This window comes from Oncorhynchus tshawytscha, linkage group LG06 (genome assembly GCF_018296145.1).
Source record: "Oncorhynchus tshawytscha isolate Ot180627B linkage group LG06, Otsh_v2.0, whole genome shotgun sequence".
Lineage (NCBI taxonomy): Eukaryota > Metazoa > Chordata > Actinopteri > Salmoniformes > Salmonidae > Oncorhynchus > Oncorhynchus tshawytscha.
Window position 1 is genome coordinate 18,506,723 of NC_056434.1, and position 26,797 is coordinate 18,533,519.

General features: G+C 43.6%; 1 protein-coding gene across 1 annotated transcript in view; it reads left to right on the plus strand.

Annotated features, from left to right (window-relative positions):
• LOC112252185 (zinc finger RNA-binding protein) overlaps window positions 1-26,797 on the plus strand; it is a 30,836-nt gene that overhangs the window by 2,210 nt on the left and 1,829 nt on the right. The window contains 18 exon segments of the mRNA XM_042323048.1: window positions 10,027-10,282; window positions 11,270-11,384; window positions 11,649-11,858; window positions 12,012-12,053; window positions 12,056-12,309; window positions 12,539-12,724; window positions 13,279-13,498; window positions 13,651-13,805; window positions 13,907-14,026; window positions 14,450-14,625; window positions 19,378-19,504; window positions 19,651-19,886; window positions 20,067-20,238; window positions 21,278-21,452; window positions 24,207-24,295; window positions 24,481-24,576; window positions 24,701-24,812; window positions 25,902-25,999. Coding sequence (XP_042178982.1) covers window positions 10,027-10,282; window positions 11,270-11,384; window positions 11,649-11,858; window positions 12,012-12,053; window positions 12,056-12,309; window positions 12,539-12,724; window positions 13,279-13,498; window positions 13,651-13,805; window positions 13,907-14,026; window positions 14,450-14,625; window positions 19,378-19,504; window positions 19,651-19,886; window positions 20,067-20,238; window positions 21,278-21,452; window positions 24,207-24,295; window positions 24,481-24,576; window positions 24,701-24,812; window positions 25,902-25,999 — 2,839 coding nt within the window.

Here is a 26,797-nt window from a genome sequence, read left to right on the forward strand (position 1 = left end):
TCAGTTTTACTAGGGTAAGTTTGGCGGCGTGAGCGAAGGAGGCTTTGTTGTGGAATAGAAAGCCGACTCTAGTTTTGATTTTATATTGGAGATGTTTGATATGAGTCTGGAAGGAGAGTTTACAGTCTAGCCAGACACCTAGGTACTTATAGACCCACAATGTCTGCTGATTGAGTAGTCAACAAGTCAAGCAGTCATTTGAAAGTAGAGGTCGACCGATTTTAATCGGAATGGCCAATTTAATTAGCGCCGATTTCAGGTTTTAATAACATTCGGTAATCAGCATTTTTGGACCCCGATTATGGCCGATTACATTGCATTCCACTAGGAGACTGCGTGGCAGACTACCTGTTACGCGAGTGCAGCAAGGAGCCAAGGTAAGTTTCTAGCTAGCATTAAACTTATCTTATAAAAAACAATCAATCTTAACATAATCACTAGTTAACTACACATGGTTGATGATATTACTAGTTTATCTAGCTTGTCCTGCATTGCATATAATCAATGCGGTGCCTGTTAATTTATCATTGAATCACAGCCTACTCTGCCAAACGGGTGATAATTTAACAAGCGCATTTGCGAAAAAAGCACTGTCGTTGCACCAATGTTTACCTAACCATAAACACCAATGCCTTTCTTAAAATCATTACACTGCTCAAAAAAATAAAGGGAACACTAAAATCACACATCCTAGATCTGAATGAATGAAAAATTCTTATTAAATACTTTTTTCTTTACATAGTTGAATGTGCTGACAGCAAAATCACACAAAAATGTTCAATGGAAATCAAATTTATCAACCCATGGAGGTCTGGATTTGGAGTGACACTCAAAATTAAAGTGGAAAACCACACTACAGGCTGATCCAACTTTGATGTAATGTTCTTAAAACAAGTCAAAATTATGCTCAGTAGTGTGTTTGGCCTCCACGTGCCTGTATGACCTCCCTACAACGCCTGGGCATGCTCCTGATGAGGTGGCGGATGGTCCTGAGGGATCTCCTCCCAGACCTGGACTAAAGCGTCCGCCAACTCCTGGACAGTCTGTGGTGCAACGTGGTGGATGGAGCGAGACATGATGTCCCAGATGTGCTCAATTGGATTCAGGTCTGGGGAACGGGCGGGCCAGTCCATAGCATCAATGCCTTCCTCTTGCAGGAACTGCTGACACACTCCAGCCACATGAGGTCTAGCATTGTCTTGAATTGGCACAAAGAAATGCCACCCCACACCATGACTGACCTACCGCCAAACCGGTCATGCTGGAGGATGTTGCAGGCAGCAGAACGTTCTCCACGGCATGAAGACTTACAGAAAATGTTTGACCTCTGTCATTGCCAACAAAGGGTATATAACAAAGTAGTGAGAAACTTTTGTTATTGACCAAATACTTATTTTCCACCATAATTTGCAAATAACCTAATTAAAAATCCTACTATGTGATTTTCTGGATTTTTTTTTCTCATTTTGTCTGTCATAGTTGAAGTGTACCTATGATAAAAATTACTGGCCTCTCATCTTTTTAAGTTGGAGAACTTGCACAATTGGTGGCTGACTAAATACTTTTTTGCCCCACTGTACATACTATGGAACGCCGTTTGGGTCTTTGCGTGTCAAAAAAATATACAGTAGCACTGATAAAGCTGTACAAAAAAGTCAGCAAACCCAGGCCACAAACGATGTATTTACAATACCGCGTTGGTAATAAAGCATTGTTTGCTCGACCGCATCTTCTGGGGTAGCAAGCTTTAGCTTGGTGACGTAAACTCACTCACTTTTGTACATTGTGCTGGTCTGTACAATTGACCTTCTTTTAGCGCCCAAAAAACGTAATGCTTCCAGATCAACTGTAATGTCAATACCAATGTAAAGCACAATTTCTCCCCTTTCCAACAAAATCAAGGACGAGACCTTCATGATGCCTATCTCTGCATGATTCAAGAAGGCAATGAGCTCCGTCGTTTTTTAATTTTTTAAAATGGCGGGTGGGGAAGCTAAACCTATGGCATGATAGTGAGAAAGAGGGATGTCGTTTGGGGAAACAGCTTTTTTCACTTGATCTGTCCAACTTATCACCTTATTGCCTCTAAAATGTAAATAAAACGCTATAAAGAGTTTATATAATGTGCCATTACATACCTATTTGAAGGTTTGTGTCAAATTTGAATCACTTTAGCACCACCCTAAAAACCTGATCTTCAGAAGTAGACAGCGGCTTTTGAGAGTCATGATAGCTTGCAGTGATGACACAAAAAATGACTAGGTATCCCCCCCTTACCCTGTCCCTTTCTTGTTTTTAAACGGTGAGAGAAGTGCTACATCTGGTGGAGAGAGGCTGTAAGACAGAATTAGTTGCTTTATGAGTGCTGTACGTTACGTCATGACACGTCACGATGTAACGTACAACGTCGGGGGGGTCAGTTTTTTCCCCAACTTTTCTCCAATACTATAGAGCCATTACTATGTCAATCAACGCTTGCATAGAAACGTAGTCCACACCCCAAATTTTGATGTCAACACAGTCGCTACAGTCCCATTAGTTTTCTTTGCAGCCTCGTTTGAATGTCGCGGTTGCGCCCATTTGTACAGAATGGGGTTAGCCTACGTTACCTAGTTAGCACCAATACAACCAGCCTGAAAACAATGACCAGTAGAAACTGCATTCATTTTCATTATTCTTAGCAATGATTTAGGAGTCCTTGTAAGTATTGTTGTTCGCCTATTGAAATTGAACTTCAGTTCATGAAATTAAATTGCTAGCTAGCTACTTCACCCTGTTGCCCAAAGCTAATGTTATAAGCAGCCAGCTAGCTTCATCTGGCTAGTGAGGCTCAACCGGACGGGGTTATGTGTTGTGAAGATAGGCACAGTAGTGGAATTTGCAGTTTTCTTTCAAAATTAAAGTATGTCATTGACAGTGATGCTAATGAGTAGAATAGTAGTAGAATTGTGCAATACTTTTATTTTGAAGGCCAGTATTGTGGCTAGTTTCACATAGATGGGTCCGACCACCATTAATCAAATAAGAACTGTCTTCTAAATTAGGGTTATTTTAGATGACACCTAGCTATATAGTTAGCTAGCTAACTATAGCTACTGAAACAGATGTCGTTTTGCTATCTTTTTGTGGAAGAATATTGTTTGCATCCATGAGCTAGCTAAGTTTTTTTTTAATGACCAGCTAGACTACTTTACCGGCATCATAGCATATTTATCTATAATTCGTTGTAACATGAAATACGAGTGGTAGTGTAATCAATGTGTAATAACTACGTACAAAATGAATGAAGGCGTTAAATTATTATGTGACGTGCAGTCATATTCAGGTCCTGTTTGGTCTACAAACTTATTTGACAAGTCAAATAGTGTTAAACAGTATATTTTTTGACACGCAAAGACCCAAACGGCGTTCCATAGAAATCCTGGTTGAGAATGAAACGACTGAACAATGAAACGGCACAGCAAGTAAGTGAAGGAAATAGGTTTTGATTATGTTTTACTGGTAATGGGGACATGTGTAATGCCAATAAAATAACTTTTTGGTCAGTGTGGTTGGTGTATGTGTGTGTCTGTGTGGGTAACCTTAATTTAACTAGGAAAGTCAGTTAAGAACTAATTCTTATTTGCAATGACTGCCTACACCGGCCAAAACCAGACAACGCTGGGCCAATTGTGCGCCGCCCTAATGGGACTCCCAATCACGGCCAGATGTGATACAGCCTGGAATCGAACCAGGGACTGTAGTGACGCCTCTTGCACTGAAATGCGGTGCCTTAGACCGCTGCATCCGTGTGTGTGTGTTAAGCATTCTTGTACAATTAAATAGTTAAAAAGTCGCAAAAATTTTAAGTATCGGTATCGTATTTTTTGGCAAGGAAAATGTTGGACGTCGGTACCGGCCAAAAATGTCTCATTGGTGCATCACTAGTTAGAATACTTTGTTGTCCCACATGATGAAATCGGTGAAGGGACTTTAGTTATTTTTTTCTTCCATACAATAGTAGTTCATCACACTGTGCTGGACGATTTTGTCCAAACTTGGGTGAATGATGCGTCTTGCCATAGAGGTCCGGCATTTACAAAAATGACACTGATTGACCCAAGATGGGAGCTATACTAATTACCTGAAATGTTAGTCACATGCAATTTCTCAATTGGCCCGGGGGGCTGCATCATTTGTGGGGGACAACATGTTTACTTTTGCCTTGTTTTTAACTATCACCATAGATTATTTTTTTCACACTATTCCCTGATGTTTACATGGCAGCCTAGAGCTGCTAGTTGCCAGCTCATTCTACAGCTGTCACTCTCAGTAGATTCTCAGTTGATTCTTTTTTAGAATAAATCAGGCTCACTTGACTGTGATGTCACTGCATTCTCCTTTTATAGGAACATTGCTTTCTTTGGTCAGTTCCATTTTGCAATGTCTGCTGGCTTGTGCCGTTGTATATCAGTACAGTACGAGTGAGGAACAGCCTAAACTTCTTCACAGATTTCATTTGTATTTATTCCCCCCATAATCTATTACTTTGATCTTTCCTTGTCCCTCATTAAACAAATTGTGGTTATTCCAGACAAAATGCTGACAAAGATGATTTTAGAAAGGCGGTCTGTTAGCATCAAAATACATTATAATGATAGGGCTGTTGCTTTATGTTTGCAAGGTCATCCTTTTGGCATTGCATGTTCTGCAGAAAATAGATTTTCCATTCTTTAAATGTTAAATGTAGAGTGCTGTAGTCTGCAGTATTGCTTTTATTGTGGGTGGTGATTTCTTATTTCAGTACTCCTCCTTGAGTCATTTTTTAAAACAGACTGATGTTTCAGTAGATAGGTGGCTCAACAATGGCCAGCACTGTCTAAAAACAGGGCAGTGTGTGCTGTAGGCAAATGGATGATGATGTTTAATAGATGGCCAGAGATAGGCCATCTATTAAACATCATCATGCATTTGCCTACAGCACACACTGCCCTGCTTTTTGGACAGTGCTGACCATTGTTGATATATATATATATATATATATATATATTATAGTAGATCAGCTTTAATATATTATAGTAGATCAGCTTTAATATATTATAGTAGATCAGCTTTAATATTGCAGATACATTGTGGGTTCTATCAATGTAATTGGTACCAGTCAAAAGTATGCACACCTACTCATTCAAGGGTTTTTAGTTACACAACTGATTGGCTCAAACACATTAAGAAGGAAAGAAATTCCACAAATGAACTTTTAACAAGGCACACCTGTTAATTAAAATCCATTCCAGGTGACTACCTCATGAAGCTGGTTGAGAGGATGCCAAGAGTGTGCAAAACTGTCATCAAGGCAAAGGTGGCTACTTTGAAGAATCTCAAATACGGCTGGGCGATATGACTGTACATCATGTGACGATAGAAAAACCTCTATAGTGTCATATGCTCTATTGTTTATTTCGTTGTGTCGCAAATCACATTCTTTACGGCAATATTTTGGGCAACGTTTTGCGTTCTTCCACACGTGCCATGTAAAAGGGAATTTGCAACACAAACAAACATGGAGGAGTGTGAACGTGACACAGAGCACGGAGCCCGTACCTAAAAGAGGGGCTACTTCGGTCGCATGGACGTGGTTTAGGTATGAAAAGTCTGACACGGACCAGAAAACCGTCCTCTGCAAAATATGCCGCAGAACGGTCCCGACAATCGGTTCAAACATCACTAACCTATTTTACCACCTACGCAAGAATCATGTGAAACAGTATGGCGAGTCTACGGATGAGATGCAAAAAAGTACAGTAGAGTGCTCAAAACAAACCCACGACTCAGGCTTTTACCGCGGCGCACCATATGGCAAAGAATCACGAAGATGGAAGGAGATAACAGCTGCCATTACAACTTACATCTGCAAAGACATGGCCCAAATTTACACGGTTGAGAAACGGGGGTTTCATGAGTCGGTGCAACACTCGACCCAAGGTACCAAATGCAAATTGATATGTGACACTTATTAATGCCAAAATAACATTCAAAACAGGCAAGCCCCCAAAAATAAATATTTTTTTAGGCCTATATTTATTTTGTTTGCAACTACAGTTGAAGTGTTTTCTATTTACCTATTTTAGATTTTATACATTCATATATTTTGTTAAATGCTTAATTGAAAATTTGCTCAAAGGTCCTAAATAAAAGGAGAAATAATCAAATATGAGTAAGTACCTTTTATTTGTTGAGTATAATTCAAAATGTATTAAGAAATGGGCCTTTACATGTGGTCATTTTATATAAACTATTTATTCATTGAATTTACAGAAAATGTGCTATATCGTGATAGGTATCATTATCGGGATATGAAATGACCTATATAGGGATATGAGATTTTGGCCATATCGCCCAGCCCTAATCTCAAATAAATAAAGGGAACACTTAAACAACACAATGTAACTCCAAGTCAATCACACTTCTGTGAAATCAAACTGTCCACTTAGGAAGCAACACTGATTGACAATACATTTCACATGCTGTTGTGCAAATGGAATAGACAACAGGTGGAAATTATAGGCAATTAGCAAGACACCCCCAATGAAGGAGTGGTTCTGCAGGTGGTGACCACAGACCACTTCTCAGACTGATGTTTTGGTCACTTTTGAATGCTGGCGGTCTAGTGGTCAGTTCCTATTCTTCCTGGCTGATGTTTTGGTCAGGCCTTTTGAATGCTTTTGAATGGCGGTGCTTTCACTCTAGTGGTAGCATGAGACGGAGTCTACAACACACACAAGTGGCTCAGGTAGTGCAGCTCATCCAGGATGGCACATCAATGCGAGCTGTGGCAAGAAGGTTTGCTGTGTCTGTCAGCGTAGTGTCCAGAGCATGGAGGCGCTACCAGGAGACAGGCCAGTACATCAGGAGACGTGGAGGAGGCCGTAGGAGGGCAACAACCCAGCAGCAGGACCGCTACCTCCGCCTTTGTGCAAGGAGGAGCAGGAGGAACACTGCCAGAGCCCTGCAAAATGACCTCCAGCAGGCCACAAATGTGCATGTGTCTGCTCAAACGGTCAGAAACAGACTCCATGAGGGTGGTATGAGGGCCCGACGTCCACAGGTGGGGGTTGTGCGTACAGCCCAACACCGTGCAGGACGTTTGCCAGAGAACTCCAAGATTGGCAAATTCGCCACTGGCGCCCTGTGCTCTTCACAGATGAAAGCAGGTTCACACTAAGCACATGTGACAGACGTGACAGAGTCTGGAGACGCCGTGGAGAAGGTTCTGCTGCCTGCAACATCCTCCAACATGACCGGTTTGGCGGTGGGTCAGTCATGGTGTGGGGTGGCATTTCTTTGGGGGGCCGCACAGCCCTCCATGTGCTCGCCAGAGGTAGCCTGACTGCCATTAGGTACCGAGATGAGATCCTCAGATCCCTTGTGAGACCATATGCTGGTGCGGTTGGCCCGGTGTTCCTCCTAATGCAAGACAATGCTAGACGTCATGTGGCTGGAGTGTGTCAGCAGTTCCTGCAAGAGGAAGGCATTGGTGCTATGGACTGGGCCGCCCTTTCCCCAGACCTGAATCCAATTGAGCACATCTGGGACATCATGTCTCGCTCCATCCACCAACGCCACATTGCACCACAGACTTTCCAGGAGTTGGCGGATGCTTTAGTCCAGGTCTGGGAGGAGATCCCTCAGGAGACCATCCGCCACGTCATCAGGAGCATGCCCAGGCGTTGTAGGGAGGTCATACAGGCACGTGGAGGCCACACACCACTACTGAGCCTAATTTTGACTTGTTTTAAGGACATTACATCAAAGTTGGATCAGCCTGCAGTGTGGTTTTCCACTTTCATTTTGAGTGTGACTCCAAATCCAGACCTCCATGGGTTGATAAATTTGATTTCCATTGATAATTTTTGTGTAATTTTGTTGTCAGCACATTCAACTATGTAAAGAAAAAAGTATTTAATAAGAAAATTTCATTCAGATCTAGGATGTGTTATTTTAGTGTTCCCTTTATTTTTTTGAGCAGTGTATTTTGATTTGGTTACTACACGATTCCATATGTGTTATTTTATAGTTTTGATGTCTTTTACTATTATTATACAATGTAGAAAATAGTAAAAAATAAAGAAAAACCCTTGAATGAGTAGCTCTGTCCAAACTTTTGACTGTTGCTACACACACACACACACACACACACACACACACACACACACACACGTGTATCGAGCTCTGAGACAGGATTCTGTCGAGGCACAGATCTGGGGAAGGGTGCCAAAAATTGAATGCAGCATTGAACTTCCCCAAGAACACAGTGGCCTCCATCATTCCGAAATGGAAGAAGTTTGGAACCACCAAGACTCAGGGAGGTGACCCAAGAACCTGATGGTCATTCTGACAGAGCTCTAGAGTTCCTCTGTGGAGATGGGAGAACCTTTCAGAAGGACAACAATCTCTGCAGCACTCTGCCAATCAGGCCTTTATGGTATCGTGGCCAGACAGAAGCCACTCCTCAATAAACAGCAAATGACAGCTCCGCTTGTAGTTTGCCAAAAGGCACCCAAAGGACTCTGACCATGAGAAACAAGATTCTCTGGTCTGATGAAACCAAGATTGAACTCTTTGGTCTGAATGCCAAGGATCACATCTGGAGTAAACCTGGCACCATCCCTAAGGTGACGCATGGTGGTTGCAGCATCATGCTGTTGGGATGTTTTTCAGCGATTGGGAGATTAGTCAGGATAGAGGCAAAGATGAATGGAGCAAAGTACAGAGATCCTTGATGAAAACCTGCTCCTAGTGCTCAGGACCTCCGACTGGGGTGAAGCTTCACCTTCCAACAGGACAATGACCCTTATCACACAGCCAAGACAACGCAGGAGTGGCTTCGGGACAAGTCTCTGAATGTTCTTGAGGGGCCCAGCAAGAGCCCGGACTTGAACCAAATCATACATCTCTAGGGAGACCTGAAAATAGCTGTGCGGCAACGCACCCATACAACCTGACCATGCTTGAGAGGAAATGCAGAGAAAAATGGAAGAAAATCCCCAAATACAGGTTTGCCAAGCTTGTAGCATCATCGCCAGGAAGACTCAGGGCTGTAATCACTGTCAAAGGTGCTTCAACAAAGTACAGAGTAAAGGGTCTGAATACTTATGTCAATGTGATATTTCCGTTTCTTTTAATAAATTAGAAAACATTTCTAAAAACCTGTTTTTGCTTTGTTCGTTATGGGGCATTGTGTCTAGATTGAGTGGGGGGGGGGGACGATTTAATACATTTTAGAATAAGGCTGTAACCTGACTGGAAAAAGACAAAGGGTCTGAACTTTCCGAAGGCAGTGTGTGTGGAGTAAACTAATGGACAACAACACTTATGCTTCTACTTCCAGCTTATTCATACTATATACATTTTACGGACACTGAATATTTTACATTAGTTATCTTTTTTAATTTGTTTTTAGTCCCACCCTTCAGCTACCCTCAACCCCTCCCATCTATCTCTGAAAACCTTCCAGTTTTGATTTCTAATTGCCATATCTTTTTTCAACTGTGCTGTAATGTTTCACTTTCTATTCTCATAGAATTTCTATTTCTACAGATTGTAAATTAAAGATTAACATTTTTACTGAGAGTATTATTGATCAATTGATCTATGGCTTTTCAAGTCACCCAGGAGTGCTATTTGCAGAGATCCGGGTAAATGTTGCAATTCTTCAGCCGTTCCTTTACCAGCGACCAAAACAAAGCTACATATGGGCAGTATCAAAACAAGTGATCTAATGATTCTCTAAACAGCAAAATCTGCAGAGCTAGGCAGAGTTTTTGTCAGTTCATAAACCTTGTGCCATAGAATCTGCACATCAAATCTCTTTTTGCAACCTGTATGGTGCAGCTGTACTTTTTTTGGTTCTTAAATTCAACTGGTGTACTTTATTTTTCACCATTTTTCTTTAACCAATTTTGGTCTTTAATGTAGGGCTGACAGACAAGTTCCTTACCTTGTTTCATGTGCCTCATTCTTCCCTCCATCTTGTCTCTGTCCCCACAGCGTTCAGCCTCCACCAGCCTATGCCCATCCCACCACAGCCAGCTACAATGTCCAGCCGGCCCCTGCCGTGGCCCATGCAGTGACTGCCTCCTATGCCCCTGCCCCTGCACAACCAGCCAGGCCCGTTGCCTCTGCCTACCCGGTGGCCTACCAGACCCACGCTACCCCCCCAGACTATGGCTACCGGCAGCCGGACCCCACGCCCCAACCCACCACCACCCCACAGACATACCAGCTACCGATATACACTGAAACGGTAAGTCACAATTCCATTCCTTATCATCCCATTGCATGCTGTTGTCGTGTTTTTTATCTATTGGCTATTGCAGTGGTCGATCACGATCGACTGGTCGAGCGTCAAGGAATTCCTAGTAGATCACCAAACATGTCTGTAGAAAAGCCAACGATAAAGGCTTGTGCTCTTTTTTGTGTGTTGCGCTATTAGCAGTAGGTGCACACGTGTAGCTAGCCCTGCGTTTTGATTATTAATATTATTATTAGCAGCAGCTCGTTGTCTATATTTTAATATCGAGGAATATTTCACTTTCTCTGGTCATAGGAACAACATGAATTTATGCATGAGGCAGACGCGGTGCGACTCGAGTTTCGCCATCAGGTGGAGACGGTGTGCCCTCACTCTGGTCAGTCTCACCAACTGGGGAAAAATCGCTTTGAACGGTCATCCAACTCAGAATTCCAAGTCGGAACTTGGGCCTCTTTCTAGAACTCCGACTTTCCAATCTAAAGATCATTGACCTCCTTTTTATTCCCGAGTTCCCAGTTGTCTTGAAAGCACCATGACCATCAGATGCAGGTACCATCAGTCCAGTAAAATAAAGAAGCAAATTATTAAAATTGATTCTCCGCTGTGCGTAACAAGTGCTACACCAAGTGATCTATTTTGTTATCAAAGCTCGACTTTTGAAGTATATGGTCTAAGAAGAACAATATTGGCAGACCATGCATATAGCCAATAGGATGTGATAATTTATTAGGCCTACTACACAAACCTCATTCCTACAGAACCGTTTTTATTAGGTTAATGTTACAGTTAAGTCGTGTTTTAAAAATCTGTGCTGTAGATCTCGGCTTGCTTGACTCAGAAAAGGTTGGTGACCACTGAGCTATTGTATATAAATTCAAGTACATGGGGAGAATTTTAGATTGTTAAAGTCACAATCTATTTTGCTTACTATTTACACTTTTCTGCCATCCATGTTCATGCTGTAAAACAACCTTTCAGGATAACTACAGTTACGGACGCCTGCCTGCAGCCACTAGTTATGAGACTAAGCAATACTACCAGACTAGTATAGCTCCAGCCCATCGGACACCAACAGAAGCTTACTACCAGACAGGTCAGAGTCATTGCCAACCTTCTTCCCACGCATAATCACACATAAATTGTCATAACACTAATACAAAAGCCAATTATTCATTTGAAATGTTCTCTCATCTGACAGTACATCGTTATTACTGTGTTTATACACTATTCATTTAAACACCTACACTGTGCAAAAGAACTTGGCTGCTGGTGTACTACAAAAGCCAGTGTATTGAATATCGTTGAATTGGAACCAAGCCTGTTAAACAACACTCTGTGATGGTTTCCTTCCCTGTAGGCGTGAAGAGTGGCTACAGTCCAGTCAGCACAGTATACAGCCAGCCGCCACCACCACAGAGGCATGTCACAACTTTAAAGCCTCTGGCCCCTGCCAGCTCAGCGTCCACCAGCTACAACATCTACCCAGTGTCCACCAGTGTACAGCAGCCCCCCATCTCGTCTTACACCCCCTGCTCGTCCTTCAGCTCCACAGCTGGCACCTACTCTGGCAAGAACAAGAACATATCCCCACACAGCCAAGAATCAACCTTTGTGAAATATATTTATTTGTCGCAGTGTATGTTTTTACAGTGTGATTCCCCCCCACCCTTCTTTCCCCGTCTCAACTCTCTCTCCTCTTTTTTTTTTTTTTACCTCTCAGGCGTCAGCTACTCTACTTATGATTCAAGTGGCTACACTTCCACCCCTCATACTACCAGCCTGCCCAGCTACCACCTCCTCAGCCCCAGCCGCCCCCCCAGCAGTCCCATCCGCCTCCCAAGCAGCTCACCAGCTCCTCCTGGAGCAATGCGGGCAGCAACATGGTGGCTGCTCCCACGGTCAACGCCTACAAGAAGCCCATGTTCCACCAGAACAAGCTTCAGAAGCCGAAAGCACCGCCCAAGCAACCCCAGCTGCACTACTGCGACATCTGCAAGATCAGCTGTGCTGGACCGCAGGTAGCGGCGCTTTGTGGATGATGCGTTATGAGGGACAGGTTATTTGTCGGCAATGGACATAAGCACTTTAGACTCAAATGAATGTACAGTATTTTAACATACAACAGTTAAACAAAGTGCCTAAGAGGAGACATACTGTAGCAACACAGGATGTACAATTTTTTTGTTGTTGAAGGTTTGCTGTTGTAGATAAGTTTAATTAACTGTTGTTGAATTGTTTTCTCTGCAGACGTACCGAGAGCACCTCGAGGGCCAGAAGCACAAGAAGAAGGATGCAGCTCTGAAGTCTGGCAGCGCGGGGGGGAGCAACGGGCCCCGGGGGATTCAGACCCAGCTACGCTGTGAACTATGTGACATTGCCTGCACTGGCGTAGACGCGTACGCTGCCCATATCCGAGGGGCCAAGCACCAGAAGGTCAGCACAGCTGCACTGACAGGAGGAGTAACATCAGGCAACTAGCTAGCTAATTGATGCACCGTTTAGCTAGCTAATTGATGCACTCTTTAGCTAGCTAATTTGTCTAGATCAGCTCTGTGATAGTTGGTATGTCTTTAGTATAACACTTTTTAATCAGGCATTTATGTGACATCCATTTTATTGTTACTTTTTATTTTATTTAGCCTGTATAGCCCACTCCGTAACAGTTGCCAATGTTTTCCAGGGAGTCAATGTATTATGATGTTTTATTTAGGGCCGGGACGATACTAGTATCATGATACTCGTTAGTATCGTGGCAAACTAAACACAAAGCAGATTTAACTTCTTTAGGAAAACAGCCCTAATGTTGGAAACAAACATTGTTGTCATCCAGAGTCACATGTATTTATTTTCCAAGCTATAGCACAATATTTTACATACAGCAGGTTTTTAAAGGACCAAAGAGTTTGCTCTCCTTCGTGTTTTAAATATTGCGATACTGGTATTGTGCATGCCTTAGTTTTATTTCTCTCCCTCTTAACCCTGTGTAGGTGGTGAAGCTCCACACCAAACTAGGCAAACCTATACCTTCAACTGAGCCTGTTTTAGTGAACAATGCTCCAATTATCTCAACGTCGACAGCTGGGAAGACAACCCCTATCATTGTTACGGCAACTGCTCCGGTAGCGCCACCCAAACTGGTGGTCGTAAACGCCACCAAGGCCCCAGCACCTGTGAAGAAGCCAGTCGCACCCAAAATAACCCTTCTTGGTAAGTCTTCCAAGGAATCAGTGTTTATTAGTTGGAATTATGATATCTGTCCTGACAGAATAAACCAATAATGTTTCATTTAAGCAGTAATTTTGGACTCAAGCTACAATGCCAAAATGCTCCATACTTATATTTGGACTTTCTCTTGACAGCCAACAAGCCGGCCACCCCTCCAGTAGCCAAGGAGAATGAAGCCAAGCAGTCAGCAACAGCGTCAAAGAGTGAGACCACGAGTGACGATGAGGACGGGGATGGAGTGGGGAGGCAGGGCGACGTCCAGCCTGTAGGACATGACTATGTGGAGGAGGTAGGAGTTCATTTATTTCTTGTTTATTTAATTGATTCACTAACCATGTTGTTAAAGATACTAAGGTATGTTGTAATGCAAGTTTACATTTTTATCCTCAGGTGCGTAATGATGATGGGAAGGTAATTCGCTTCCACTGTAAACTCTGTGAATGCAGTTTCAATGACCCCAATGCTAAAGACATGCACCTGAAGGGACGCAGGCACCGGCTGCAGTACAAGGTAAGAAAGTACTACATACGATGCATTATCTTTTCGCAAGATGTTTCTAGAGCTAGCAGCTACGTACTACAATGCACTTATTGTACTGCCAAAATTAATTGACTGCAACTTAGGCATTGAGCCCTGTTGTACAAGCATTATGTCAAGTCACTGCAAAACTAGCGCCACTAGATGGCAGAATTTATTTAGGCAGGATGTAGACATTGCTTGATGTCCTGTAGCCCCCTTGTAATTTGGTCATCTGTTGAATTATGAATACCTTGACACATCATATAATCATTTATTTGGATGATGGCTATAGGCCTACCTCTCAGTTGGAGAGCCTGCTACTCACTCACTGGGTGTGTGTTATGTATGTATTTTATGTATGTATGTTTGACAGCTCTTGACATTGTTTACTATCCCTTCCATCCCCTCCTGTAGAAGAAGGTGAACCCAGAGCTGTCGGTGGAGATCAAGCCCAGTAATCGGGCCAGGAAGCTGCAAGAGGGCAAACTGAGGAAGCAGAAGGCTGTGCTGAAGAGACAGCGGGATGACGAGCAGCGCTGGCACTTGGAGATGAGGTCAGAGCCAGACGGCAGCTGGCACACAGAGATGAGGTCAGAGCCCTTGCTTAGGCACAGATCTAGGATCAAGCTTACCCTCCCCAAATCCTAGCCTCATCCATTTGGGGTTAAGGTTTGAGCTGTGCTTAGTCATTCTTCCTATGTTTCTTGCTGATGATGCCAGAGGAAGGCAGACAGGGGAACCCCACTTGTGGGTGCTGGGTAAACTCCCCATGCAGTTTTGCAACCCACGCTGTCACACTGGTTCAACCAAAAGGGGAATCCCCTGCCTTCTTCAGTAATAGAATATTATGCCTGTTAAGGCCAGATTGTTCTTCAAGATGTTCAAACGTTCATAGATGACCAGCAGGGTCAAATAATAATCAGTGGTTTTAGAGAGTGCAACAGGTCAGTACCTCCGGAGTAGATGTCAGTTGGCTTTTCATAGCAAAGAATTCAGAGGTCGAGACAGCAGGTGCGATAGAGAGTTGAAAACCTCAGGTCTGGGACAAGGTACCACGTCCGGTGAACAGGTCAGGGTTCCATAGCCTCAGGCAGAACAGTTGAAACTGGAGCAGCAGCACGGCCAGGTGGACTGTGGACAGCCAGGAGTCATCAGGCAGGTAGTTCTGAGGCATGGTCCTAGGGCTCAGGTCCTCTGGGGGGAGAGAGAGAATTAGAGGGAGCATACTTAAATTCACACAGGACACCAGATCAGACAGGACAATTACACCATATATACCAGACTGACCCTAGCCCTCAGGTACATAGACTATTGCAGCATAGATACTGGAGGCTGAGATGGGGGGGTTGAAGGACACTGTGGCCCCGTCCGACGATACCCCCAGACAGGGCCAACCAGACAGGATATAACCCACCCACTTTGCCAAAGCACAGCCCCCACACCACTAGAGGGATATCAACAGACCACGAACTTACTACCCTGAGACAAGGCTGAGTATAGCCCACGAAGATCTCCTCCACTGCACGAGACTGAGGGGGCACAAAACTGGACACTCAATCATCAAATTGTATTTGTCACATGCGCCGAATACAATACCTTACCTTGAAGTGCTTACTTACGAGCCCTAACCAACAATGCAGTTCAATAAATAGAGTTAAGAAAATATTTACTGAATAAACTTTAAAAAAATAAATATCCAAAAGTAACACAAGAAAATGACAACAATAACTAGGCTATATATGGGGCAAAAAAAGTATTTAGTCAGCCACCAATTGTGCAAGTTCTCCCACTTAAAAAGATGAGAGGCCTGTAATTTTCATCATAGGTACACTTCAACTATGACAGATAAAATGAGAAGAAAAAAATCCAGAAAATCACATAGTAGGATTTTTAATTAATATATTTGCAAATTATGGTGGAAAATAAGTATTTGGTCACCTACAAACAAGCAAGTTTTCTGGCTCTCACATACCTGTAACTTCTTCTTTAAGAGGCTCCTCTGTCCTCCACTCGTTACCTGTATTAATGGCACCTGTTTGAACTTGTTATCAGTATAAAAGACACCTGTCCACAACCTCAAACAGTCACACTCCAAACTCCACTATGGCCAAGACCAAAGAGCTGTCAAAGGACACCAGAAACAAAATTGTAGACCTGCACCAGGCTGGGAAGATTGAATCTGCAATAGGTAAGCAGCTTGGTTTGAAGAAATCAACTGTGGGAGCAATTATTAGGAAATGGAAGACATACAAGACCACTGATAATCTCCCTCGATCTGGGGCTCCACGCAAGATCTCACCCCGTGGGGTCAAAATGATCACAAGAACGGTGAGCAAAAATCCCAGAACCACACGGGGGGACCTAGTGAATGACCTGCAGAGAGCTGGGACCAAAGTAACAAAGCCTACCATCAGTAACACACTACGCCGCCAGGGACTCAAATCCTGCAGTGCCAGACGTGTCCCCCTGCTTAAGCCAGTACATGTCCAGGCCCGTCTGAAGTTTGCTAGAGAGCATTTGGATGATCTAGAAGAAGATTGGGAGAATGTCATATGGTTAGATGAAACCAAATATAACTTTTTAGTAAAAACTCAACTTGTCGTGTTTGGAGGACAAAGAATGCTGAGTTGCATCCAAAGAACACCATACCTACTGTGAAGTATGTGGGTGGAAACATCATGCTTTGAGACTGTTTTTCTGCAAAGGGACCAGGATGACTGATCCGTGTAAAGGAAAGAATGAATGGGGCCATGTATCGTGAGATTTTGAGTGAAAACCTCCTTCCATCAGCAAGGGCATTGAAGATGAAACGTGGCTGGGTCTTTCAGCATGACAATGGTCCCAAACACAACGCCCGGGCAATGAAGGAGTGGCTTCGTAAGAAGCATTTCAAGGTCCTGGAGTGGCCTAGCCAGTCTCCAGATCTCAACCCCATAGAAAATCTTTGGAGGGAGTTGAAAGTCCGTGTTGCCCAGCAACAGCCCCAAAACATCACTGCTCTAGAGGAGATCTGCATGGAGGAATGGGCCAAAATACCAGCAACAGTGTGTGAAAACCTTGTGAAGACTTACAGAAAATGTTTGACCTCTGTTATATACGCTTTGTTGGCAATTACAAAGTATTGAGAAACTTTTGTTATTGACCAAATACTTATTTTCCACCATAATTTGCAAATAAATTCATAAAAAATCCTACAATGTGATTTTCTTTTCTCATTTTGTCTGTCATAGTTGAAGTGTACCTATGATGAAAATTACAGGCCTCTCATCTTTTTAAGTGGGAGAACTTGCACAATTGGTGGCTGACTAAATACTTTTTTGCCACACTGTACATGGGGTATTGGTACCGAGTCAATGTATTGGGGTACAGGTTAGGACCTACTCAAGAGAAGACTTAAAGTCTGCGTCTCTCACATGGGTAGGCAGACCATTCCATAAACATTGAGCTCTATAAGAGAAAGCCCTGCCTCCAGCTGTTGCTTAGAAATTCTTGGGACAATAAGGAGGCCTGCGTCTTGTGACCGTAGCGCAGGTGTAGGTGTTAACGCAGGACCAGATCGAAGAGATTGGTAGGAGCAAGCCCATGTAATGCTTTGTAGGTTAACAGTAAAACCTTGGAACTCAGCCCTAGCCTTAACATAAAGCCTGTGTAGAGGCTAGCACTGGAGTAATATGATCACATTTTTTTTTTTTGTTCTTGTCAAGAATTTATCAGCAGTGTTTAGATTTGGATAAGTCATTTTAGGCAAAAATTGGGGGGGGAAACGGGCTTATCCGTAAGAGGTTTTAACACTAACTTAACTTTATTTAGTGCTTTATTTCTTTCCATTTTTTTTCAACTTTATTAACCAGATAGGCCAGTTGAGAACTTGTTCTCATCTACCACTGCGACCTGGCCAAGATAAAGATCAAGCCTCAGTGCAGTGGGCAGCTGGGAGGAGGTGCTCTTATTCTCCATGGACTTTACAGTGGCCCAGAACTTTTTGAAGTTTGTGCTACAGGATGCAAATTTCTGTTAGGAAGGCAAAGGCTAGCTTTTTCAAACTGCCTGTGTATATTGGTTCCTAACTTCCCTGAAAAGTTGCATATCGCGGGGGCTATTCAATGCTAATGCAGAATGCTACAGGATGTTTTTGTGCTGGTCAAGGGCAGTCAGGTCTGGGGTGAACCAAGCGCTATATCTTTTCTTAGTTCTACATTTTTTGAATGGGGCATGCTTATTTAAGATGGTGAGGAAAGCACTTTTAAAGAATACCCAGGCATCCTGTACTGATGGAATGTCAATATCCTTCCAGGATACCCAGGCCAGGTCGATTAGAAAGGCCTGCTCGCTGAAGTGTTTTAGGGCGCTTTTTTTCTTTTCTTAAAAAACAACATTTACTCCCTTTTTCTCCCCAATTTTGTGGTATCCAATTGTTAGTAGTTACTGTCTTGTCTCATCACTACAACTCCCGTACGGGCTCAGGAGAGACGAAGGTCGAGAGCCATGCGTCCTCCGAAACACAACCCAACCAAGCCACACTGCTTCTTAACACAGCGCGCATCCAACCCGGAAGCCAGCTGCACCAATGTGTCGGAGGAAACACCGTACACCTAGCGACCTGGTCAGCGTGCACTGCGCCCGGCCCGCCACAGGAGTCGCTAGTGCGCAATGAGACAAGGATATCCCTACCGGCCAAACCCTCCCTAACCCGGACGGCGCTAGGCCAATTGTGCGTCGCCCCATGGACCTCCTGGTCGCGGCCGGCTGCGACAGAGCCTGGGCTCGAACCCAGAGTCTCTGGTGGCACAGCTAGCACTGCGATTCAGTGGCTTAGAACACTGCGCCACCCGGGAAGCCATTTTATGGTGCTTTTGACAGTGATGAGGGGTGGTCGTTTGCGGTACACATTCGGAGGATAGGGAGCCATTTATTATGTTCAACAGAGAGCTACTTCCGGTGCTTGGCCTGCCTTTCATTAGTTTAGTTGGAATAGGGTCCGCTATGCATCTTGAGGGTTTAGAGGCCATAACTATTTTTGTGAATGTGTCCAATAGATACAGGATTAAAAACTTGAGTTTCTCCATTGATTCTAGGTCCTGAAAGTTCTGCGCAGACTCAAGACAACTGAGATTTGAGGGAATACGCAGATTGAAAAAGGAGTCTGTAATTTGCTTTCTGTTGATCAAGAAGTTCTCTTCATTCCCCCTGCATAATTTTGCAAACTGCTTTCTAACTGTCTCAAAGATGTTTCCTTATCTCCTGATCAGCATTTTCACCTGACAGAGACGGGTATCTCAGCAGAAAAATCTACCCAGTCAGAATATTTAATATTCCTGTTCTGTATGTGTGTCCTCTGCCAGCCGCTATGAGGAGGACATGTACTGGAGGAGGAGGGAGGAGGAGCAGTTGTACTGGGGGGAGCAGAGGCACATGATGGCCCCCCCTCCACTCATGAGCCGGCCCGGCATGCCAGTTCCCCCCCTACTGGTGAGAATCAATGATTCAATCAATCATTTATATGAACTTGATCAATAGAGAAAAAAACTGGTGTTTTAGCTTTTCAGTTTGTTTCCAGAAGTGGCTAGTTTTAAGAGGGCACCTGGTTTTATTGAGCTCTTCTCTTTTCCCCTTAGCAGCCTGTGCGTCGGCCGGACTCCCCAGACGACCGTCACATCATGGCCAAACACTCCACCATCTACCCTGTGGAGGAGGAGTTGCAGGCGGTGCAGAGGATCGTCTCCCACACTGAGAGAGCCCTCAAATTGGTGTCTGTCTCCCTGCTGGAGAAAGAGCCTCCGTCGGCTGCTCCGTCGGCTGTTCCGTCGGCTGCTCCATCGGCTGCTACAGAGGCTGATGCTGGAGAGAAAGGGTAAGAGCTGTATGGGTCTGTACTAGTGCACTACATCATTCACACAATGTTCTCTACAACACATTTATACTTGAAAGTTCTGTAACGCTGATCCCTCGTGGTGTGGGCCATGGGCATGTAGCCTGATCTGTAGCTTTTTCTTTACTCATTCCTGCTGGTCCTCTGATCCCTGGTGTATAGACCGGACAACCAGGCGGCCCGTATGCTGAAGGGGGTGATGAGGGTGGGCATCCTGGCCAAGGGCCTGCTGCTCCATGGGGATAGGAACGTGGAGCTCATTCTGCTGGCTGCCAAGAAGCCCACCCTCTCTCTGCTGAAGGACATTGCTGAGCAGCTGCCCAAAGAAATGGCGGTAAGACCACAGACAGCTTTCCTTTAGTGGAATCACTGTCTTTTGGGATCCACTGTCTATGTGTTGGAGGTGGGATTTTCTACATACAGTTGGATTACACACCAGAAATATTAATCACATCAACCATTATAAGCAGCCCCCCCAATCATATTTGTTAGGCAAAGTGTCACAACAGAGGAAATCTGATCATTTTAAATACGAACTACAACGCTTGACTTCATGTCGTGAGGTTGTCATCAGGGCTAAAGTGAAAGAAATCGGCACCAACACTGAAGGAGGAACTAATTGGAAGATCACACTGTATCATTAATTATTAAAGGAGAGTGGATACAGATGGACATCAAGGCTATTCAAAACGAAACAGTTAAGGAGAGGACCTATACCAAACAGATTTGGCTTAAAGTAATTGTTTTCATTCAAATACTTTGGCTGCGCTTGATTGAGCTATGAGCTTGTCTGGCACAATGGAAACAATGAAATGGTAAAACAAATCAAATACAAGTGAGTGCAAATTCTGCACATCTGGCACTCCAAGCAGGTTTAACTAAATGTTCAAAGCATTTGAAAGAAAACAAATACTTGTTGAGCCCAGGTGTAGATTAAACCTGTGGTGTGTGTTGCATTTCCTTCCTCCCTCCTGAAGTTCTGCTACAATAAGTGTTTCATTAGTAGTGCATTTGACTGATCTTTAGTGCCACTGCCTGGTTATGACACCTGAACCCTACAGAGAGAGTGGGGCTATAGTTAAAATTTACTCCCCTAAGGTTACATAAAGCCATTGATTAAAAACAACATTTGTGCCCATGTATTGACAACTACTGTCTAAAAAAAAATATATAATTCTGCATTTGTCCACTAGCACAAGGTTATCTAAATTGGCCTTTTTAAAAGCTAAATGCAGCTATTAAGAAATTATTTGAATATCTGGGGCCAAATACATGAATCCAGTGCCCTATCAAACTAATCTCCCCTGCCCCCCAGTCCATAAAGATAACCCCCTCCTCTGTAGTGAGTAATCCAGTGTCCTTTTAACCGGCAGCCATTTTCTGAAGATCAGTATGAGGTGAAGGCTCACCCTGAGGAAGCCAACATCGTGATTTTTTCGAGCAAGGAGCCAAAAATGCAGGTCACCATCTCTCTAACCTCGCCACTGATGAGGGAGGACCCTGCCCCTGACAAGGAGGAAAAGGCAGGAGACAAAGCGGCTGAGAAAGGTTAGAGAAGCCAAGCTTTCAGTCCAATAAATGCACTGTGTGTCCCCCAAACCTCAAGCTGAACCAAAAAAAACTCAAATGGGACTTTTAACCAAGCACATAATGACTATTTCATCCAAATGTGGTAGATATCATAGAATAATACTTTTGTTTCTCCCATCCCGGACACCGATGATATGAAGTGAATTGACTCACCATTTTGTTTCTGTCTCTTGTTTTAATTTATCCATTATTTGTAGTACCAGTTGTTTTTCACTTTGTTTGATATGGAAATCTAAAGCCGGGCTCTCCGACCTTTCTATGCCATTAAGGTTTTTGTGTATGTTTCTCTAAACATGCCCAGATATGCCCCATGAAACCATGACAACAATGGAAGTACTGAGCTATGTGAAGATGATGCCCAGGGTTAAGGGTGCATTTAACACTTTTCTGAAATTAATGACTTTATTTTGTTACCATTGATCGCCATGTCTATTTCTGTCATGTAATTGGTCAATAGTTGCTAAGGGATTTCACAAGGTCCCATGACCTTCCCACACTTCCGTCTCTCATGCCTGCTAACTGAAACGGCATTATCAAAGTATTGGTTGACACGGTGTTGGAGTGTAATTCTATCCCCACACAATGGTCTCTATTAAAGTTGCGACGAGATTTATGAATTGATTAGGCTGCGATGCAGTGCAGCACACTGTTAGAACCATTGTGAGATGTAAAACACTCCCTCACCTATTTGAGCTGATTTCACCTTTTTCTATTACTGTATACACTACTTGGAAAACAAATTATATTTCCCATTGCTTAAGTTGTGTTTGGGTTTGTTGATCAGTGTGTCTGCCTGTATCAGCAGACCTAGACAACCATACAGTATGTACATGTATATCCCCCTGTACCAGAGGATCTAACGCAGGGGTGGGCAATGTTTTTTGCTGAAGGGCCACATTGGGATTACCAAATTTTGTGGAGGGACACGCAGATTCTTTTACGGACCGAATTGTTTGTCAAAAGCAATTTACGGGCCTGAAAAATGGCAGTTATTTGAAATATATACACTACCGTTCAAAAGTTTGGGTCACTTAGAAATGTCCTTGTATTTGAAAGAAACACTTTTTTTTGTTGTCCATTTACAATAACAGCAAATTGATCAGAAATACAGTGTAGACATTGCTAATGTTGTAAATTGTAGCTGGAAATGGCTGATTTTTAAAAATGGAATATCTGTACGCCTATGTAGAGGTCCATTATCAGCAACCATCACTCCTGTGTTTCAATGGCACGTTGTGTTAGCTAATCGAAGTTTATCATTTTAAAAGGCTGATTGATCATTAGAAAACCCTTTTGCAATTATGTTAGCACAGCTGGAAACTGTTGTTCTGATTTAAAGAAGCAATAAAACTGGACTTCTATAGACTAGTTGAGTATCTGGAGCATCAGCATTTGTGGGTTCGATTACAGGCTCAATGGCCAGAAACAAAGCACTTTCTTCTGAAACTCGTCAGTCTATTCTTGTTCTGAGAAATGAAGGCTATTCCATGCGAGTAATTGCCAAGAAACTGAAGATCTGGTACAACGCTGTGTACTACTCCCTTCACAGAACAGCGCAAACTGGCTAACCAGAATAGTAAGGGTAGGAGGCCGCGGTGCACAACTGAGCAAGAGGACAAGTATATTAGACTATCTAGTTTGAGAAACAGACGCCTCACAAGTCCTCAACTAGCAGCTTCATTAAATAGTACCCACAAAACACCAGTCTCAACAGTGAAGACGTGACTCTGGGATTCTGGCCTTCTAGGCAGAGATGCAAAGAAAAAGCCATATCTCAGACTGACCAATGAAAAGATTAAGATGGGCAAAAGAACACTGGACAGAGAAACTCTGCCTAGAAGGTCAGCATCCCGGAGTCGCCTCTTCACTGTTGACGTTGAGACTGGTGTTTTGCGGGTACTTTTTAATTAAGTTTTATGGTTATTTCTGATCAATTTGATGTTATTTTAATGGTCAAAAAATGTGCTTTTCTTTCAAAAACAAGGACATTTCTAAGTGACACAACTTTTGAACGGTAGTGTATGTCCGTTTATAATTTCTACTTACTTTCTATCTGGTTTTAGATGCTTGAGTGGCCTGAAGTGTTTTTTTTTAACCCCACACACACACATTTTTTTACTCAAACCTCCATCGGGCAGGATTGAATAGGCTCGTTGGCCAGTTCCGGCCCACGGGCTGTAGTTTGTCCACCCCTGCGGTAAGGTGTCTACCACTTTTGCCACAACAGTCTCTAGGAACATGGAAGTATGGAAAGCCCCATGGTACTGCTTACTGTAGCTTATCTTGTGAAATTACTGAGAAGTTACCATTTGGCATTCCATATGTCTACTCAGTTCAATATGTCTGTCTATTGATAAATAGTATGACATGGCAATGAATGCATTAAGAACATCAAGTCCCAAAACAGAATTCCTTGAGTTCCCAACTTGAATGCATTGTAGGCGCATTGTAGGCACATCGTCTTACCATGGAACAGATTTGTGGGAAGACAGTCTGACATAATCATTTTGTTGAATTATCCTGTTTGTTATCTTTTGTTAATCAACACATCCAGTGCAATCACTTAAATATTTAAATATCTCTCTGTTGTTAATACTGGGCCATAACCCATAAATCTATGTGAAACAGAACTGTAGGTGGCACTGCTGGACAGTCATATGAGTGATCGATCAGTAATCAATGAGCCAGTGTGTCCTTTCTCTCCTACTCTAGGGGTGCCTGAGAAAGACCCTGCTGATGTTCTGAACCAGAACAAGTGCCTGGAATACCTAGCTGCTCTGAGACATGCCAAGTGGTTCCAGGTAAAGACAATATGTACAATGGATCACTTCAAACTAGCTGGAGTCCTGGATCATGACGATGACAGCAATGGAGTTGGCCTAACGGCACAAACAGATCTGGGACTCAGGCTAACTACAAAGTACTCCAGGCTAGCCTCTGTGTAACACTGTACTGTAACAGGTGTGTGTGTGTGTGGCATCTACAGGCTCGTGCCAATGGTCTTCAGTCATGTGTGATCATCATTAGAGTGTTACGGGATCTTTGCCAGCGAGTGCCAACCTGGGGCAAGATGCCATCCTGGGTGAGGATGTTCTGTCTCAGTGTTGAGCTTTTCTAAGGAAGCTAGTTGATGATAATTGATGTTTTCGATTGTGTCAATTGTGTCTTACGTGGTGTGTTTGTGTGTGTCCTTTCCCTGTGTTCAGGCTATGGAGCTGCTGGTAGAGAAGGCCATCAGCAGTGCCACAGGGCCCCTCAGCCCAGGGGAAGCCATGCGTAGGGTCCTGGAATGTATCGCTACTGGCATCCTACTGCCAGGTGAGGGAGTTATAGTATTCATTAGGCAGGGGGGGAATCACCCCACATCTATTAGTTAGGCCAGGGGGGATCACCCCACATCTATTAGTTAGGCCAGGGGGGATCACCCCACATCTACTATTAGTTAGGCCAGGGGGGGATCACCCCACATCTACTATTAGTTAGGCCAGGGGGGGGGGATCACCCCACATCTACTATTAGTTAGGCCAGGGGGATCACCCCACATCTATTGGTTAGGCCGGGGGATCACCACATCTATTGGTTAGGCCAGGGGGATCACCCCATATCTATTAGTTAGGCCAGGGGAGGGGGGATCACCCCACATCTATTGGTTAGGCCAGGGGGATCACCCCACATCTATTAGTTAGGGGGGGGGGGAAATCACCCCACATCTATTAGTTAGGCCAGGGAGATTACCCCACATCTATTAGTTAGGCCAGGTTCACCCCACATCTATTTGTTAGGGCGGGGGGGGAAATCACCCCATATCTATTAGTTAGGCCAGGGAGGGGGATCACCCCACATCTATTAGTTAGGCCAGGGGGATTACCCCACATCTATTAGTTAGGCCAGGTTCACCCCACATCTATTAGTTAGGGCGGGGGGAAATCACCCCACATCTATTAGTTAGGCCAGGGGGATTACCCCACATCTATTAGTTAGGCCAGGTTCACCCCACATCTATTTGTTAGGCCAGGGGGAGGGGGGGAATCACCACCACATCACATTGATCCCATGTGGCTCAGTTGGTAGAGCATGGCGCTTGCAATGGCAGGGTTGTGGGTTTGATACTTACCCCTAGGGGACCAGTACGAAAATGAACAGTGAGTGGAACAATCTAAATAATGTGGCAGTAGGATGTGTGTGTGATATATATATCACACACACACACACACACAGAGTACCAGTCAAAAGTTTGGACACCTACTCATTCCAGAGTTTTTCTTTATATTTACTATTTTCTACATTGTAGAATAATAGTGAAGATATCAAAACTATGAAATAACACATATGGAATCATGTAGTAACCAAAAAAGTGTTAAACAAATCAGTGTGTGTGTGTACTGATTTTGTGTTCCTCTTTCTTAGATGGTCCTGGGCTGCTGGACCCCTGTGAGAAACACCAAACCGATGCTCTGTGGAGCATGACCAAACAAGCCAGGGAAGACATTACTGCCAGTGCACAGGTATGCTCACTACCACACTCTCACCATGTGATTGGTATAATCAACTTTAACATTTGGTGGTCTACCATCTTAGACTGGGAAACTGTGCTGCGTACAGAAGACATTGAATATGAATTTCTGTAAAGAAATCATGGATAAGGTGTGTGTGTGTACACACAATCTTTAAACCCCCTATGTTTCTTTGCGACTCCTCTTTCAATCTCACTGAGATCGCTTCTAATATTGAGTTGCAACCTCTTGAGCTTTTGCCCTCAGAACAGCCTCAATTCGTCAGGGCATGGACTCTACAAGGTGTCAAATGTTCCACAGGGATTCTGGTCCATGTTAACTCCAATGCTTCCCACAGTTGTGTCAAGTTGGCTAGATGTCCTTTGGGTGGTGGACCATTCTTGATACACATGGGAAACTGTTGAGCATGAAAAACCCAACAGCGTTGCAGTTCTTGATACAAACCAGTGCGCCTGGCTGGCACCTACTAACAGTCTGTTCAAAGGCACTTACATTACTCTTGCCTATTCACCCTCTGAATGGCACACACAATTATTGTCTCAATTGTCTCCAGGCTTAAAAATCTTTCTTTAACCTGTCTCCTCCCCTTAATCTACACTGATTTGAAGTGGATTTAACAAGTGACATAAATCAAGGGATCATAGCGTTGACCTGGATTCACTTGGTCAGTCTGTCATGGAAGAGCAGGTGTTAAAGTTTTGTACACTCATATCCCTCTAACTTAAACCCCTAGTCATTATGCTAGCTCTAATTACACTTCATTCGTCTTTGATTTTTACCCATTGATAT